General features: G+C 39.4%; 1 protein-coding gene across 1 annotated transcript in view; it reads right to left on the bottom strand.

Annotated features, from left to right (window-relative positions):
- TMC1 (transmembrane channel like 1) overlaps positions 1–17,495 on the bottom strand; it is a 199,198-nt gene that overhangs the window by 67,751 nt on the left and 113,952 nt on the right. The window contains exons 4-5 of the mRNA XM_049632694.1: positions 4,519–4,609; positions 2,686–2,767 (exon numbers count right to left, since the gene is read on the bottom strand). Coding sequence (XP_049488651.1) covers positions 2,686–2,767; positions 4,519–4,609 — 173 coding nt within the window. The remainder of the gene's footprint in view (positions 1–2,685; positions 2,768–4,518; positions 4,610–17,495) is intronic.

Raw genomic sequence — 17,495 nt, 5'->3', positions numbered from 1 at the left:
TGGTTGTGGCGATTGTTGATAGACTAGAAAATGAGGGTCAGTTCTTCACAGGGAAGCATAGCACCATGAAAGGTGAAGAAATCAGGGCAACCTAATCAAATCATAAATTGCATAAGGAAGAGAAAGTAATGTGCTTGACATCATCCAGCTGACTGTTCCAAATTTTCTGGAGGAAGAAGAGAGGAAGGAAAATAACTAAGAGTATAACTGAGTGGCCCTCAATCTGTCCTCCCCACAGTAACACACATGATAGATGGTGGCCATATATGTAACTCATTCTTGTGTGAAATTCTGGCAATAAAAATAATCCCATCTGTTTCTGGCCTCCTCAAGATAGGCTACTGCAATGCAAGCGGGCATGACATTGTTATTGAGACAAGTTAGAACTGCTCTAGTGTACCTTCGAAATAAAAAATGTGCAAATGTACATATTTTAATGATCATTCTTACAAATGTATGGGGATACATCTCAAAACTGGTCAAGATTCAACCCTATCATCTCACAGGTGAATGAGACTGAGGCCCAGAGAGATTACATGACCACCGAGGAGCAGAACAGCTAATCTGTAGCAAAGCAAGAGCAGAACCCAGAGTTCTTTCCACACAAATGTATCAAGATCTTAATGTTCCAAATGTCTTTCTGTTCCCCCATACCTCTCAGGTTAGCGTATTTCCGCTGCACACTTGAAACCTAAGGATTCCGTGACGTCTGTTCTTTTCTGACGTGTCTAAATTCCTTTCTCCACTTCCTACAATGGTAGACATGCGAGGAATGTCTACTCTTTCATTTTATTCAACACATATTTATTACAGTCAAATTCTAGGTCTGGCAATCCAGGAGGAAGAGAACCAAACCTCTTCTCTCATGTCTATTCGAAGAAATAAGCACAAAATAAAATGAAATGAAATGACAGTTAAAAATTAAATTTAAGGGGTGCCTGGGTGGCTCAGTCAGTTGAGCGTCTGACTTCGGCTCAGGTCATGATTTTACCGCACGTGAGTTCAAGCCCCCCATCGGGCTCTGTGCTGATAACTCGGAGCCTGGAACCTGCTTTAGCTTCTGTGTCTCCCTCTCTCTCTGCCCCTCCCCCACTCACACTCTGTCTCTCTCTCTCTCTTTCTATCAAAAATAAATAAATATGAAAAAAATTAAATTTAAAATACAGTATTTAAAAAAATTTTTTTTTAACATTTATTTATTTTTGAGAAACAGATTGAGACAAGCGTGAGCCGGGGAGGGGCAGAGAGGGGAAGACACAGAATCCGAAGCGGGCTCCAGGCTCTGAGCTGTCAGCACAGAGCCTGATGCAGGGCTTGATCCCACAAACTGTGAGATCATGACCTGAGGTGAAGTTGGAGGTTCAACCGACTGAGTCACCCAGTTGCCCCTGTTAAGATGTATTTAAAAAGAAATCACATTCATAGTTTTTTAGAGCCTTTTTTTAAATGTTTATTTATTTTTGAGATGGAGAGAGACAGAGTGTGAGCAGGGCAGGGGCAGAGAGAGAGGGAGACACAGAATCCGAAGCAGGCTCCAAGGCCTGAACCATCAGCACAGAGCCTGATGTGGGTCTCGAACCCACAAACTGTGAGATCATGACCTGAGCCAAAGTCGGATGCTCAACCGACTGAGCCACCCAAGCACCCCTAAAATACAGTATTTTAGATAGTAAGTGTTAAGGAAGAAAATAAAGTAATAATGTGATCATACAGGAATATGTGGAAGTGTAATTAATTAGCTGATGTGTTTTTAATTCATTGCCACTTGATAATGAGAGACAGAGGACTGAGGATAGGCACTCCTAAAACATGCCCAATCATGTCCATGAACTATCCATCAACTGTGTTATCTCCCTGTGGAGCCTCCATTTTAATTATGCAACGCCAAGTTTAACCAGCAGGAAAATCTGCTTCTCAGTCTGAAAACTCAGGGAGGAAATTCAGATCCTAGTCAAAACTCTTAGAAACCAAAACATGGCAAGATTATGCTCACCCTCATTTTAAATATGACCCTTTTTCTTTATATTCTGTATTCTTTCTTATTTAAAAACATTATTTATTACATTTACAATTTTTTTAAATTTTTATTGGCTTTATTCCAAGCCTAGAGCACTGTTCTAAATACGCTTTTGATCAAGTATATTCTCCTGACTTCTCTGTACCCTGTGAATACTGTATAAAATGAAGGCACAATAACGTAATGGTATTCACATAACAAATTCCTGGATGGTGATGTGATTAACTTATTCTACTTCAGACGTGAAAATGAGGCTTTAAGATTTCTTCACTCTTTGTAGACATTGTTCAATTTGATTATTGTCTAAATCTCATAAGAGTATATATTTTCAATGTCATGTTCATTGCCAAAATAAAATCACTGCCTTCCCAATGATATATATGACTCAGTGTCACTGTGCACAATATTGACTTCCCTGTATAGGAGAGAACACAAGGTCAGAATGAGAATATTTTGGTCTAATATAGGAAGGGAGAGTGGAGTCTCCAGGGCTGTGACTGGTGAGTACTAACAAATTTTCACAGTAAACAAAAAGAATGTTAAAAATGATAACTTTTGTTTGTTTGTTTTCTTGTTTTTAATCTTTCCAATAGTACAGAAACCGAGAAATACATCTGATAAGCTTATGAAACAACCTTCCCATCTAATGAGATCTCATGAGCACTTACTTTCAATTGCTTTGATTTTGTTTTCCCACGGGACACAAGCAGCTTTGAAGTTTTCAAAATCACGAAGAAATTTCGCCCATTTCTGAAAAGAAAGCCAAATAGAACAATAAAACCTAGCCTCTTGTTTGTTAAGATGTTTTATCCTCCACCCCATCCCCAAATATCACAAGACAATGAACTTGGAAAGATCTCTCTAGTGCCACATAAGGCTTTTTGTAAAAAGAAAAAAAAAAAAAAACAAAAAAAAAAACCAGTAGGATTCACTTGCTTCTCTGTTCCCCACCCACCTTCACACCAATCCAATTAAAAAAACTTTTATGGATCCCCTATTTTATAAAAAATATGCTGAGAAAGATCTGTTTATTCTTCCAGACAATAAGGGAGCAGGGACTGGGGTAGCACCTACTAAGTTGACTGGCAAATTGTATATGTTTAATTAAATACTTGTTGCATGAAGAAATTAATGAACTCTGAATAAGACATCGTTCCTGCCTTGAAGGGCTTCTGGGACTATTAGAGTAAGCTGTACCTAAACAAGTAATTTTGATACAGGATGGGAAGTGTTATGACATGGGACACTTTTTATTCTGGGAGGGGTAGAGCATCTAACTAAATGGAAAGTCATGGTATCATAGGAAAGGGAGGAAGAAAAAGAATCATACATTAGCTTTTTTAAAAGCTTATTTGTTTTGAGAGAGAAAGAGAGAGAGTGCAGGGCAGGGGGAGAGAGAGAGGAAGAGAGAGAATCCCAAGCAGGCTCCACACTGTCAATGCAGAGCCCGATGTGGGGCTGGGTTCCACAAACCATGAGATCATGATGTGAGCCGAAATCAAGAGTCAGATGCTTAACTGACTGAGCCACCCAGGCCCCCGCTACATTAGTTTTATAAAAGACCTTCCTTCCATTTTACTCCACAATGTTGGGCCATCCATGGTCAAGAGGACCACAAGGAAGAATGGGAACAGGGAAGCTAACTTTGCATATGTGCACATAACGCTGGGATAATGTGTGAGATGGACAGGTGCAATAGAGCCCAAATAACAGTATGAGACAAGTCTGAAGTTCAAAAGGTTACCCAACCTAGAAAGAGCCCAAATATCCATCTACAATAGAATGGATGAGTAAATAGTGGTACCTTCATACAATGGAATACAACACATCAATAAAAATGAACAACTACCACAACACAGATGTGTCTCATGAATATAATATTGCGTCAAAGAAGCCAGAAACAAAAGCATAAATATTATGATTCCATTCATTTAAATTATAAAGACAGACTTATTACTCCCTGATATATATCATAAATCTATATTTCATATTTAAGGTGTGAATTTTATTCACAAAACCCCATCTTTATGGAAATGAATTCAGCTTACAAGTGGTATAACAATTATAAAGAGGGGATAATAATACCTATATACCTATTTTGCTTTGAGAATTAAATATGGTACCTTCATAGAGGGATTCGATTCAGTGCTTGGCATAAGTAAATACTAATGAAATGTTAGTTTCTTTTCTATCTTTTCCAAGGATCTATGTTTATATTACTATATCATTTGGGGCTTTTTTCATATTCTATTCAATTTATAGTTTATGTTCCTGGTAGCTGTATGGCCCTGAAACTTGTAGATAACAACTTGTAGAGCAACAAACTTTGACCCAGAACCCCTTAACTACCAGGGAATGGAAGTGAAAGGGGCACAATCTTTACCATTTCAGAGTGATAAAATCACACAAGTAAGTCTTTTTGCCATAAATCACCATTTCATTTGAGAGGCCGCCATCGAGAATATACAACATCGACCAAACTGAGTTGTGAAAATGCTTACCTTAGCCATCATCATCTTAAATGCAAACCACCGCTTTCCTTTTCCTTTCCCAAGGGCTCCTTCATTTTCACTCACAAATTTTTTTGCTTCCCTGAGAAAATAAAACAAAATAAGGGGTAAGAGGGAATGGGGTATAGGTTGAGATGCATAGAATAGAGGTAGTGGACATTTCATTTTATCAGGTTTGTAGCCTTAGTTTTTCCAGACCCTTAGCACATGAATTTAAGCTCTATTTCAAGCTCCGGACTCGTAATAGATGTTTAAGCTTTTTAATTCCGGCCAGGAAGAATAAGATATTTTAGTCTCACTTATTAATCAGCTGGAGTCATCAAAAAGCAAGGAATTTATGCTAAGTGTCAAAATCGAGAACTCTAGTTCTTTTCATTTCCACCACATATAAAATTGAATCCAAAGTTGACTTCAGCTTCTGGCAGTCAGAATGTTTATTTTAAAATATTTTCTCTTCTTCTTTTTTAAGGGTTCCTTTTGTAAAATAAGGCAAAGAGTTTAGGACAAACTGACATGGAGCACAGTTACTGACCTGGTATTTAATCTCATAAAACCAATTATGAGTTGAAACAAAAATGTTATGTACAGCAAATTGGGTTGAGGGAAGAAGAGAAAGGGAAGGAGTACTTTTGGCCTCACATTCAGAAAGGGCCTCAAAGATAAAGTTTAATATTATTCCCAAATAGTTATACCTTTCAGTAGTCACACTTAGGTCTCTCTGTATGTGTGTGTGTGTATAGAAAAGCATCAGTTCACGAAAATGGAGAATGTTAAATATACTATAATTTTATAAACTCGGCTGGCCAATTTTGCTATTGCTGTTTGTTTGATATACGAAAAACTTTTAAAAATAGAGGTGGCCCAGGTTTGTCTTGACTTTTCGGGACAGCAGAGGGCATAACCCAGGAGAACCCAAACCTGAACTATGGTTCAATAGCTGCAACATCGTCCTTTGGTTGGAAGGCCGCTGGACCGTGAGATTTTACAGAATATTATTAACACAAAAAAGCAAATTAAAAAAAAAATGAAAAGTCAGTGAAGGACTTTTTTTTTGGTAAGGTGTTCCTGAGTAACAGTTCTAAACTCAAGATTTTATAATACCCAGGGATGGAAACACAACATGCACCTGCTGACTTACCCAATAACTACACAGTGGTGCCTCCTGAATTGCCTGGGCATGTGAACCCACCCACATTCTGCCATAAAAACACAAGTGCAACGGAGAAGATTCACTTTAGGCATCAAAGAGAGCTCCCAAATTAGTTCCTTGATGGCAGAGATGAAATCCTGTCCTTGTGTATCTCCCACAGCACTGACCACTACTTTGACCAGAAGAGGATGCTTAATAAAACTAGACCTTCCGGAAGTGGAGATGAGAAGCATAACTTGGGATAGTTACCAGATTGGGGAGAATCTGGTAATTGTATTTTCCATATTAATTGATGCTCAAATACAAGGTCATTCCCAAATGCTGGGATTGTACCCTTCTTCAGGAGTCTACTCAGAAACTATGACAGTCTCCTGGAAATGACAAGGGTTACTAGACTGGCCTTGTCAAATGGCCTGACCATTTGACATGACCTCAGAGCTATGAAGATTAATTTGATAATGGTTTCTAAAACACTCTACAGATCCTAAAATGTTTAATGCAGCCACATCACAAAGTATAAACTGAGCTCTCATGGCTGGGTTTCTACATCCACACAATCAGAAAGCGCATCACATTTAAGCCTTAACTATGTGTTCTAGAGAAGACAGGGCAGGAGTGAGTATGGCACCTCGCTGACATTTATAAAATGTTGAAGTGACCTACACTAAACTTGACTCTGACTTGAGTTCTCAACCAGCCTCTGATTTGTCTCTGTGAGCAGGGGAGGGGCAGAGAGAGAGGGAGACACAGAATCCGAAGCAGGCTCCAGGCTCGGAGCTGCCAGCACAGAGACCAACGCAAGGCTGGAACCCAGCAGCCATGAGATCGTGACCTGGACCGTAGTCGCAGGCTTAACCAATGGAGCCACTGAGGCGCCCCTGATTCTCCTATTAATACTTGTTTCAAAACTGAAAATTTGCTCTAACATGATTGATTCATTACAGAAGAATTTAAGCATAACACAAATTTTGCGTTTGCTGACATGAGATTGTATCTGCAAGAAACTCGAGGGGAATGCAGAAAACCCGCATCCAGCTAAACTTAGCGTATTCACGAAACGTGCACACCTCACCCGGCTACCTCACTGCGCCCCCTGCCTTATGGCCGCAGCCATTCACAGCTGGTCTTAAAGAACTTCCTCCAAACGCCACATCCCAAATTGCAAACCTGTTGAAGGCCAGTTCCACGAGCAAACTTCAGGTCTTTTGCAAAGGAAACTGCCATCATTTACTGTAGCTTTTCTGTATTTCTTAACCACTTAGCGTGTGCAAAATGTTGCTGCCGTTTTATACCTATCTTTTTTAATGTGTCACTGATGATATTCCTGAGTATTCTTCCCTTATTCCCAGGTTTCCTATCAGCCCTGTGGTTTTCATTGCCCTATTTTGCATAGTGTGGTGGATTTTAGGTACCCACACAATGTATGACAGCCGAACTGACTACAATTCAACTATTTGGTATCGAGAACTTTGAAATTCGTAAAATCAGGTCTACATAGGAATCATCACATCACTTTATTATAGTAAAACATATAAATAGAGAGTCAAAAATTCTTCCTGGTAGTAAAATCAAAATTTGTTTTTCAAATGTAAAGTGCCTACTTTATATGGGCATATTTGCTACTCTAGATACTTAGTTTGGTCTATAGAGTTACATCACTTTCTAGATGAGTGGCCAATTAGAGAACATGACTGCTCTAAACAGCCATTATTCTACTTCATATTTCTGACAAGATTTTTAATTTTGTGAACTGATGATTATGTAATAGGATCATTACACTGGCAAGGTTTAAGAGAGAGAGAGAGAGAGACCGAAGTCAGGGTTATAAACAAATTAAAATCATCACAAAATTAATGGAACCTATTTCCATGGCATGCATAGGGTTTTTTGTCAGTTATTATAAGTATAATTTTCCCTGGAGCCATCTAAGCAAGGTTTTATCGTTTGCCTCCTCAATTGCCAAGTTTTTCCTGATGCTAGGCACAGTTTCATACTTCCCTCCAAAGCACTACCGTCCCCCACCCTCAACATATGTATTCTTTTGTTTTTTTTTTAATGTTTATTTATTTTTGAGAAAGAAAGAGACACAGAGTGTGAGTGGGGGGGGACAGAGAGAGAGGGAGACACAGAATCTGAAGCAGGCTCCAGGCTCTGAGTTGTCAGCACAGAGCCCGACGTGGGGCTCGAACTCACAGAGTGCAAGATCATGACCTGAGCTGAAGTCGGATGTTCAACCAACTGAGCCACTCAGGTGCCCCTCAACATGCATATTCTGACGCTGGTTTTCAGATACCAGCCTGGACCGAACTCAACTCCATGTAATCTCGGGTATACATTTCTTCTCTTCCCTAATGCCTTACTCCCTCCTCCATTCTCCAAAAGGCCTCTCTCTAGTTTCATTCCTGAAGGATCCTTGAAGAGCCATTCTAGCTCCTTCTGCTCCCCACTGCCCACCCTTGCCAAAATAAATTCTAGACTCAACACATCAGAAGTCTTGTGGGGGTGTGGGGTGATGTTAAGACAAAGCCAGGGGTAATGGAGTAGCCAGAGAATAATTTTTTTTAGCAAGTACAGATTCTTGAAATTCCTAATAGGATGCTCTTCGGATATAAGGAAGAACTCTTGCAGCTTGCTGGTCTAGAAGAAGGGACATCAGATGGGAAGACGTAGGCAACTCTGAGAGAACATCCTTTCACACTATTTTCAAGGCTAACCTTTGTAGTGAGCTGCATGACCTCGAGATGAAAAACAAACAAACAAAAAGTAGTACGGCCCAATCCCATCATCTCCAATAACAGATTTCTTACCCAGAAGACAGCATCTTTCATTGTGCTATTAGAAACAAGATACAAAAAGAAAATATCCAATGTGGAGAGGAGCACTGACTGATACTTATCACACTCAAGTGCCCATTACGGATAGCAGAATCCAAGTAAATAAAGAGCAGAGCCTTCGAAAACTGTAAAGCAAGACAACTTCTTCATGGTTTTCTTACAGTTAATCCATTTTCCTACCCATTTGTATTCATCTGGATAATTTAAAGGGATTTTTTTTTGACACAGATAACATGAATAAGATTGTGTGGATAAACTTGGAATATCTATTGGCTTCGAACCATCCAAATGTCTGACTGAAAAATGTGTGTCATTCCCTTGAACTGCATTCAAAAAAAGCTGCCTGCCAAGACTGTAATCCGGTCCCCAGGTCTCGGAGCTCCAGCCGGCCCTGGTACAATATGCACAGGTCCATGAGCTGTAACCCCAGACCCAGGGATAAATAATTGAGTGAGATCTATTTAATGACAATGATACCTGGCCTCATCATTCATTTATCAACCCCTTGTGTTGGTAATTAGAATAATAAGGTTTCATGGGCTTTCAAGAATGCTTTCACAGTTAGTTGGAGGAAGACACTTTGGTCCAACTTACAAAATAGATAATTTACCCATAACACATGATACAACCCTGATCGCCCAGGGGAGTCAGGACATGCAAGGTTGCCTTTGACACATTCTCATCCCAGGAAACATGTTCTCTGTTTGGGTTAGGTTAAGTTGACTTTTCTTCCCTCTTGTTTTCAGTTTGATAGTACGATTGGGCAACCAACTTCTTGCTCAAGTAAATGAAAGACATTTCAAAACTAGTCTTCAAGGCAACTGTAATCAAAACTTGTACTCAGGAACACTTCCCAGTAAAGGGATCTGGGGAATGAGAAGCCTTTTCTTAGTAAACACAGTTGTTAAAAAAAAAAAAAAAAAAAAAAAAAACAATGTAAATTGACTCAAAGTCAGAACTCTGACTTTTCCTAAAACAGTACTGAGTAAATTGAAAGAAAGGAGCAGAGGTTGGAAGCTATTCTAAGCACAGAGATTGGAAATAAAGACTATAGGCTACTAGACTACTAGGTAATGTAATTCCATAATGAGACTGGCGGCATTATTTAAAATCATCCTAATCCTAGAAGCGATGATTCCAAACACCTGCGTTTTGTTTTGTTTTGTTTTTTATAAAGGAGACACTGGTGGAAGTGGGTGCAATGGTTTGAGGCTGAGTTGCTATCCCTATGAAGTAAGATCATAATAGCTCCGTCATGGGGCTGTCCTGTGTTTTACAGGAGATAATGCATACAACACGTTTAGCAATAGCACGTGTAATGGGACCATGGCAAATCGCAAGAGCTCTATAAACAGGAACTATTATTCATAGCCCTAGTACTGGTAGTGCTGACTTCGATTTTTGTGCCTGAGTCTCCAAATTACAAAGTTGAGAAACGACTAGATATTTCCAGGCAAAAACCCCTCGGAAAGCCAGTCCGTTTCCCTTCACATGATGAGACGTGGGAAGAGCGGGAATAGTTCTTGCCACTAAATGAGCAAGAGAGGAACCAGCCCCGCATTTAAGACGCAACGTGAGGGCCCTGGTGTCGGGCTTCCGAAACCCCGCTTATGACTCAGACTGAGAGGAGGCAGCAGTGAATTCCAGCCTGAGTCCTGCTCCCCCCGGGGCTGTGCTGCCTCTGAGAGCTCAGGTCAGCCGGGGAGTCTCTGTGCTCAGAGGTAAAAAGAGATCTCTCTCTCTCTTGAATAGGACTATATGCCGTTCAATTTTGTGTCTTATCTGCGAGACACGGGTTTGGATCCTGGCTCTGCCATAGACTAGCTGTGTGCTCTTGGGAGAAGATTACTAGACTTTATGGATCCCGAGCGTTCTCACCTGTAAAATGGGATCAGCAACAGTAATGGCAGTGTCAGCTAACATACACTGAGTGCTTGCCGCGTACCAGTTATGATGGATGCCCATCGATTCATTTTCTTCCCCACAAAGTCCAGCAAGGCAGGAACTATCTCAGAGATGAGAAACTGAGGGTTGGATTAATGGAATAAAGGTCCAAGCTTACCCAAAGAGTAAGCATCCCAGCTTGGCTGGGATTTAAGCTCAGTGTCCCCCACCCCACGCCAGTTTCCCCCTAATAACAGCATCATCTACCTCGTGCGACTGGCATATGGACACATATGAGACGACATAAGCAAAGCAGTGGTTGCTACACTTAGCCATTTTTTCTAAGTATGTGTTGAGTGTGTTTGTTCTTAGCAATGCGTTCAGTGTTTTGAAAGAAATAAAAGAAACATTGATTCTTTTCTGAAGTTCAAACTCTGTTAAGAAAAATGAGATATAGACCCATAAAATTGTTATATAACAGTGCTAGACAGCTTTAAGTGAAAAGGGAGAGGAAAAAGGAGGCCTGAGAACATGTTGAAGATGTAGATAAGAGAAGAATTACACTGGACATCAAAGGGCTGATAGAATTCAAGTAGGCAGAGAAAGGCATTCTAGGCATTGGTTTGCAGGAATTTTTCTAACAAAGGAGATATTTCCACCATGGATCACATATACAAACTCATAGTCTCATATAGACTAACAGCCTTTCACGAGGCCATTTACAGGGCTTGGTAGTCAGACTGAACTGATTTTGCTCAGTTCGGGTGCATTTGAATCAAATGCATGTGATACATTCTCAATGCTGTAAACAGACAGATTTACAAGGTGTTGCCTCAGAGTGAGACAGGCGTTCTGCTTTGGAAGGTTGAGTAGAATGATTCTGCACCATATCTGTGTGTTCCTGTTTCTACCCTATGCTAAACATTTCTAAGTACTATGGAATATTTTTCCAAAATGTTGTGTTGTGATAATTAGGAGTGCAAAAAAGTCTTAGTTTTCTGGTGGAGCAGTGTGCTCTGCCTTTTGATCCTTCCTTGAGTGGGCAAGACATTTCAAATGATGGCAGTTCAGTGAGCTCTGAAAATAATTAAGACCACCTAGTAAACTTGACTGCTTGCCACATGGCAAACTTAGCTCTCGAGGTCTGTCCTAAGCACTTGGCAACACAACTTAGGTGAGGTCACTCACAGAGAATTCTACACTCCTCTGTGAACTAGGCTTTCTACTGAGTTGACTTATCTCTTACAATTTCACTGTTCTTTTGCATAGCCTCCCTTCTAAGCTTCCCTGATCCTTCTGTCCAAGCACTGGTCAAGAGCACTATAATAGGATATACATAAAATAAACAATTAATTCATCCAGAGTCATGTGTCTTTATGCAGATATCCCAGTATGTATGTATATGTCTATATGCAAGAACATAGACATATATATACATAGATATGCAAATTAATGCATGTATACCATAAACACATAATTAGCAACTATTTGAAATAAGTGGTTTAGAATATTTAAAAATTTCTAATTTTCAGGACTGTAGAAAGAAATTTTAGACACATTATACTGAATATATGAAACTACTCCCCTCTCTTCTTCCTGTCTAACTTGTCATCTTCTAATATTCTAATACAATGTTCTCCAAACGTTTACTTTAGTATATGCATTTTAATAAGGCATTTTAATAACCACTTTTATTCTACAACAACAGGCTTACCTAAATCCCCCAAAGTAGTGTTCTGTTTGCCATTCTTTTGTCCTATACATAAAAACATCCTCAAAAATGCCTTGGCCACTCTCTTATTATAATCCTGATACAGTAAAGGGTTATCTTCAAAATTCATACCTTACCCAAGATCTGGATGACACTCCCCCAAACCAAAAAAAAAAAAAAAAAAACCACATTCCTCAAATTAATGGTATTCTGTGCTTATCATCTACACATTTGCTTTCCTTTTACTGTTAATGTATTATGTCAAACACACTTAAAAGCATTTCTAGATAATTGCAAGTGGTAATTAATGCATTTCTCTTCTTAATCACCTTTCAAAGATAATATATTTATGGAGAGTCTAATAGCAAGTTGTGAAAATTAGCTGTCACCAGTAGCTGACATCCTAAAGAATGCGAGTTAGGTGAAATGGTTGGAGAGTAGGACACCCTGGCAGCCTGGGAAACCAATTCAGTTTGCTTTACCACACCTAATATATTGACTGATAACACTCTAGGGAAGTCATAGACAATGAAATGCAATTAAGAAGATAGTAACTACATTTTACCTACCTAGAAGAAAACTTTAGAACTTTCTTTTGTCTCATATTTACTTTTTGTTGTAAGTATTATTATCTGATAATGCACTCTAAAAATCCCTGTCTATTTGAAATTTGAGGTTATCTGAATTTTGGATAAGCAGATATTTCTGGAAGGTAGTGAATAATATTGATTGACAAGATGAATATTAGCATATGTTAGACCCATTTTCCAATGACCGTTACCCTTCCATTAACCATCTGGGCAGAATCTCAGGCTGATTTAATGAGGCTGGGATCTTGAGATCTTGACATAGGTACAAGAGCTATAAATGCCTTTACAACTGTCCAAAAGAGATAGGACCTGTGGCCCATGGGCCATCTAAAAACCATACCAAACCAAGGTGAAGAATAGGACATCTCCAAGTATCTCTGGTAAAATGATGCAGTATAGATAGGAAAGATGAAATAAATCAGGAAACAAACAGAGAAGAAGAAAAGAATTTTTGGTAGGCAAAAGTATATTTATCCCCAATGCTTCAGAGCTGACTTCCTTTTTCAAGTCTCAAGAAAAAAAAAAAGAAATATGATTTTGTCATGTGGTTCCTACCAGCATCCTTTAAGGGAGAATGTCAAAATATTATGTGAAAAGCATTATTAAAATTACCCAGTGATTTTCTAAGCATTATTAAAATTACCCATAGTGATTTTCTAAGCACTTACAATAGCACAGAAAATATTAACAGGCTAAATCTGAAAGAGAAAGAATTATAAAGAACATTGTGCTTTTATTTAATAAAGAAAGATCACCTTTAATTCAGTGACAATGATAAGATAGTTAGGACAAGTGAACGCAAATGTGAATGATAATGGGAATGCAAACTGGTGCAGCCACTCTGGAAAACAGTATGGAAGTTCCTCAAAAAACTAAAGATAGTACTACCCTAGGACCCAGCAATTGCACTACGAGGCATTTATCCACGGGATACAGCTATGCTGTTTCGAAGGGACCCATGCACCCCAATGTTGATAGCAGCACTATCAACAATAGCCAAAGTATGGAAAGAGCCCAAATGTCCATCGATGGATGAATGAATAAAGAAGAAGTGGTATATCTCTACAATGGAGTATTACTCAGCAATCAAAAAGAATGAAATCTTGCCATTGGCAACTACGTGCATGGAACTGGAGGGTATTATGCTAAGTGAAATTAGTCAGTCAGAGAAAAACAAATATCATATGACTTTACTCATATGAGGACTTTAAGAGACAAAACAGATGAACATAAGGGAAGGGAAGCAAAAATAATATAAAAACAGGGAGGGGGGCAAAACAGAAGAGACTCATAAATATGGAGAACAAACAGAGGGTTGCTGGAGGGGTTGTGGGAGGGGAGATGGGCTAAATGGGTGAGAGGCACTAAGGAATCTACTCCTGAAATCATCGTTGCACTATATGCTAACTAACTTGGATGTAAATTAAAAAAAAAATAAATTAAAAAAACGTGAATAAGTCAGAAGAGATGTCTTATCCTAATCAAGACTTGTTTATTCTTAAAAAAAAAATTCTCTTTAAGATGAATTTTAAAAGGAGAGAAAAGAAAAAAAGAGATAAAATCAGACTCTTAAATACAGAGAACAAACTGGTGGTTGCCAGAGGGGCAGTGGGTGGGGGATGGGTGAAATAGGTGATGGGGATTAAGAGCACAGTTAAACATGTTGAGCACTGAGAGATATACAGAAGTGTTGAATCATATTGTACACCTGAAACTAATGTAACATTGTATGTTAACTATACTTCAATAACAGAGAGAGTGAGAGAAGAGCAGAATAGGAGAAGGTAAAGGGAGAAAGATTGAAACTCTAGGTCATGCTCACAGATTTGGGAAGAAATTCTAGAATACAAAATGAAAGACATTTAGCAGGGTGTTGAAATAGAAACTAGAATAAGAGGTTATCAGTGCACTTTGGACCCTTATCTGGAGTTCTGAAGTTAAGTCCTTAATGCCTGCTTTTCTCACAGGCAGCTCTAATTCAAGCATTTCATTGTTGGTTACCAATTAAATAAAGGAAATATGTTATATCATAACAAACAGTTCTTTCTTTAGCGTCTGCTTTCTGTTGTTCCAGATTGAGATTCCTCTAACACAAACTTAATCAAAGGGCATTCTTAGATCCCCGTATGAGGTGCTGGAACTGACTTGGCTACTGATTGTTACATTTTCAGGGATTCTGTAAACTGGTTCTTAAACTGTTAGCTGAAATTGATCGTAATGGGAGTGTTTATACCATGGAAATTGGCAAAAGGTACAAATCAAGGCTTTTTGCCAGCACATTCTTGCCTTTTATTCACGCATTCATACAGACCTTAAAAGGCTCCATGATGTTAATGATTCTCTTGCCTTGAGAATGAGTGTCCAACAACTAAAGAAATGACCATTAATACCGTCACCCACACAGGAGACAGTAATTCAATGTTTCTGACGTACAGAGCGTTATGCTAGTCTCTGCAGAACTAAAGAGCTCACAGTCTGTTTTGAAGAGAAGGAGATTTTTGTACAATTTTTAAACTATAATGCAACACAGCCTAACAGCAGAGTCAAATGAATAATAGAGTCTACCTGAGTTCTACTTCTATAGGAGTGGACAGAGAAAGGACCTCAGAGGGGAGATGATAATTCACAAAGGAGGTATAACTGGAAGAAGCATAGGAAGAAGAATAGCAGAGAAGTGGACAGGAGACTCGAGTACAGTGGGAAAATGTACCCAGAATGTCTACAGAAAATTAAAGTCATCTTTCTGGAAAACATGGTTCAAATGAGAAGTGATGTGGCACAATAGAGAACGCATGAGGTTTTGGGGATGGAGAAATCTGGATTTAATTTTCACCTTTACAGTTACTAGCTGTGTGAGGCTACTTTACCTTTGTCAATCTTAGCTTGCCTGTCTGTAAAATGGGTATAACATTCTGTTTTCAAAGTGCTCATGAGGATTAAAAGAATTAATGTGTGCAGCATCTCCTAGCACAGAACCTGATATGTAGTTGACAAAAAAAAAAAAAAAATTAAAGATAGTATTGTCCACCTTCAAACCCTCATGGTCATTGTCATCAGTACCTAATGATTTGGAAGAGAAGCTGGACTTCAGAGTGTAAATCCAGATTGTAGAGCTCACTGATTTGCTAAGCAAAAGCTTGTAAACTTAATTACTGGGGAGATACGGAAGGCCTTGAACGTGGGGATAACATGTTCCAAGTGGTGTTTCAAAAGAACACCCCAGGGGCGCCTGGGTGGCTCAGTTGGTTGAAAGTCCGACTCCGGTTCAGGTCATGGTCTCGCGGTTTGTGAGCTCGAGCCCCGCGTCGGGCTCTGTGCTAACAAACAGCTCAGAGCCTGGAGCCTGCTTCGGATTCTGTGTCTTCCTCTCTCTCTCTTTCTCTCTCTCTCTCTCTCTCTCTCTCTCTCTCCCTCCCTGTTCATGCTCTGTCTCTCTCTGTCTCTCAAAAATAAATGTTAAGGAACAAAATTTAAAAAGAACACCCTGGCAATAATGCGTGAACACTGTCTTTGGAGTAATATAGACTTGGGTTCTGTTACGTGAGTTTGCTGTGTTTTTTGAGAGCATTGAATTATGCTATTATAATGAATGGAACTCATCAGAAATATTAAGCATAGGTCACAAGAAAGCTCTTGGCTCATAATATTCAGGTGAAACTCATGGGCAGAGTAAATTTGGTGTACCTGTGACTGTCCTGATGCAGAGCACCATAGATGAGCCCAGTGCCTACTTTAATGCTCTGCCATAGGTGTCTTGAAATTCTTTTTTTCATGTTTATTTATTTATTTTGAGAGAGAGAGAGAGAGAGAGTAAGCAGGGGAAGAGCAGAGATGGAAGGAGAGAGAGAATCCTAAGTAGGCTCTGACCTGTCAGCACAGAGCCTGACGTGGGGCTCGATTCCACAAACCATGAGGTCATGACCTGAGCTGAAACCAAAAGTCAGATGCTGAAACCGAGAGTCGGATGCTTAACTCTCGGTCAAGCGGAGCCGCCCAGTTGCCCCTTGAAATTCTTAATAATTGACATTCTTAATTATTTTTTTAACAAAAGGCCTTACGTTTTCATTTTGCACCAGATCCTGTAAATGACGTACCTGGCTTGGCACATAAGAGGTGTTAAGTGTAGCTAATAAATACACTTTAAATAAACTTGTAGCATGTGACACACAGGCATAATTTATATGTGATGTGTCCCAAAACAGATAACAGGTAAGTTAGGAACGTGTAATACCTGACAAGGAAAGACAAAACAGCTGAACAAATAAGAATATTAAAGTTAGAAGTGGATGGAAAGACCAAGTTATGATCCTGTCGCTTTGGGACTGATTATCTGTCACCACTAAATCGACCACCCATTGGTGTCGTCCAATATGTTTCCGTTCTCCTCGCATGTGTTCCGCTCAAGAAAAGCAGCTACCACTTGTGGCACTTCAACAGGCTAACTGACAAGGTACTACTATCGTTGAGTGTACTTGCTCTGTGTCATTCTGATAGAGCAAATGCCTATCACTGGCCCGAGTCATCTTCATTCTGTGGGGGCCTTTGGGACCTCAGCCTTCTTAATGACACTGCCAGCAGGATGGTGAACATCAGTAGGGCATGTGAGCATCGTGAACCCCAAGATTCAAGAAATGTGATCCTGTGGCCTCCACCACTCTATTGCCATTCCTTGCTTGGCATGTCCATTTATGCCACCTCTTTGCTCTCGCTTATCACTATACTTTAACTTGACTTAATAGACCATGTGAGTTGAGCATGTTAGTTTGGTCTTTCAGTCCCATGGCCAGTGGTCAACCTTG

This window comes from Panthera uncia, chromosome D4 (assembly GCF_023721935.1).
Source record: "Panthera uncia isolate 11264 chromosome D4, Puncia_PCG_1.0, whole genome shotgun sequence".
Lineage (NCBI taxonomy): Eukaryota > Metazoa > Chordata > Mammalia > Carnivora > Felidae > Panthera > Panthera uncia.
The sequence above is the reverse complement of the archived record's forward strand: the minus strand, read 5'-3'. Positions and strand labels throughout refer to the sequence as shown.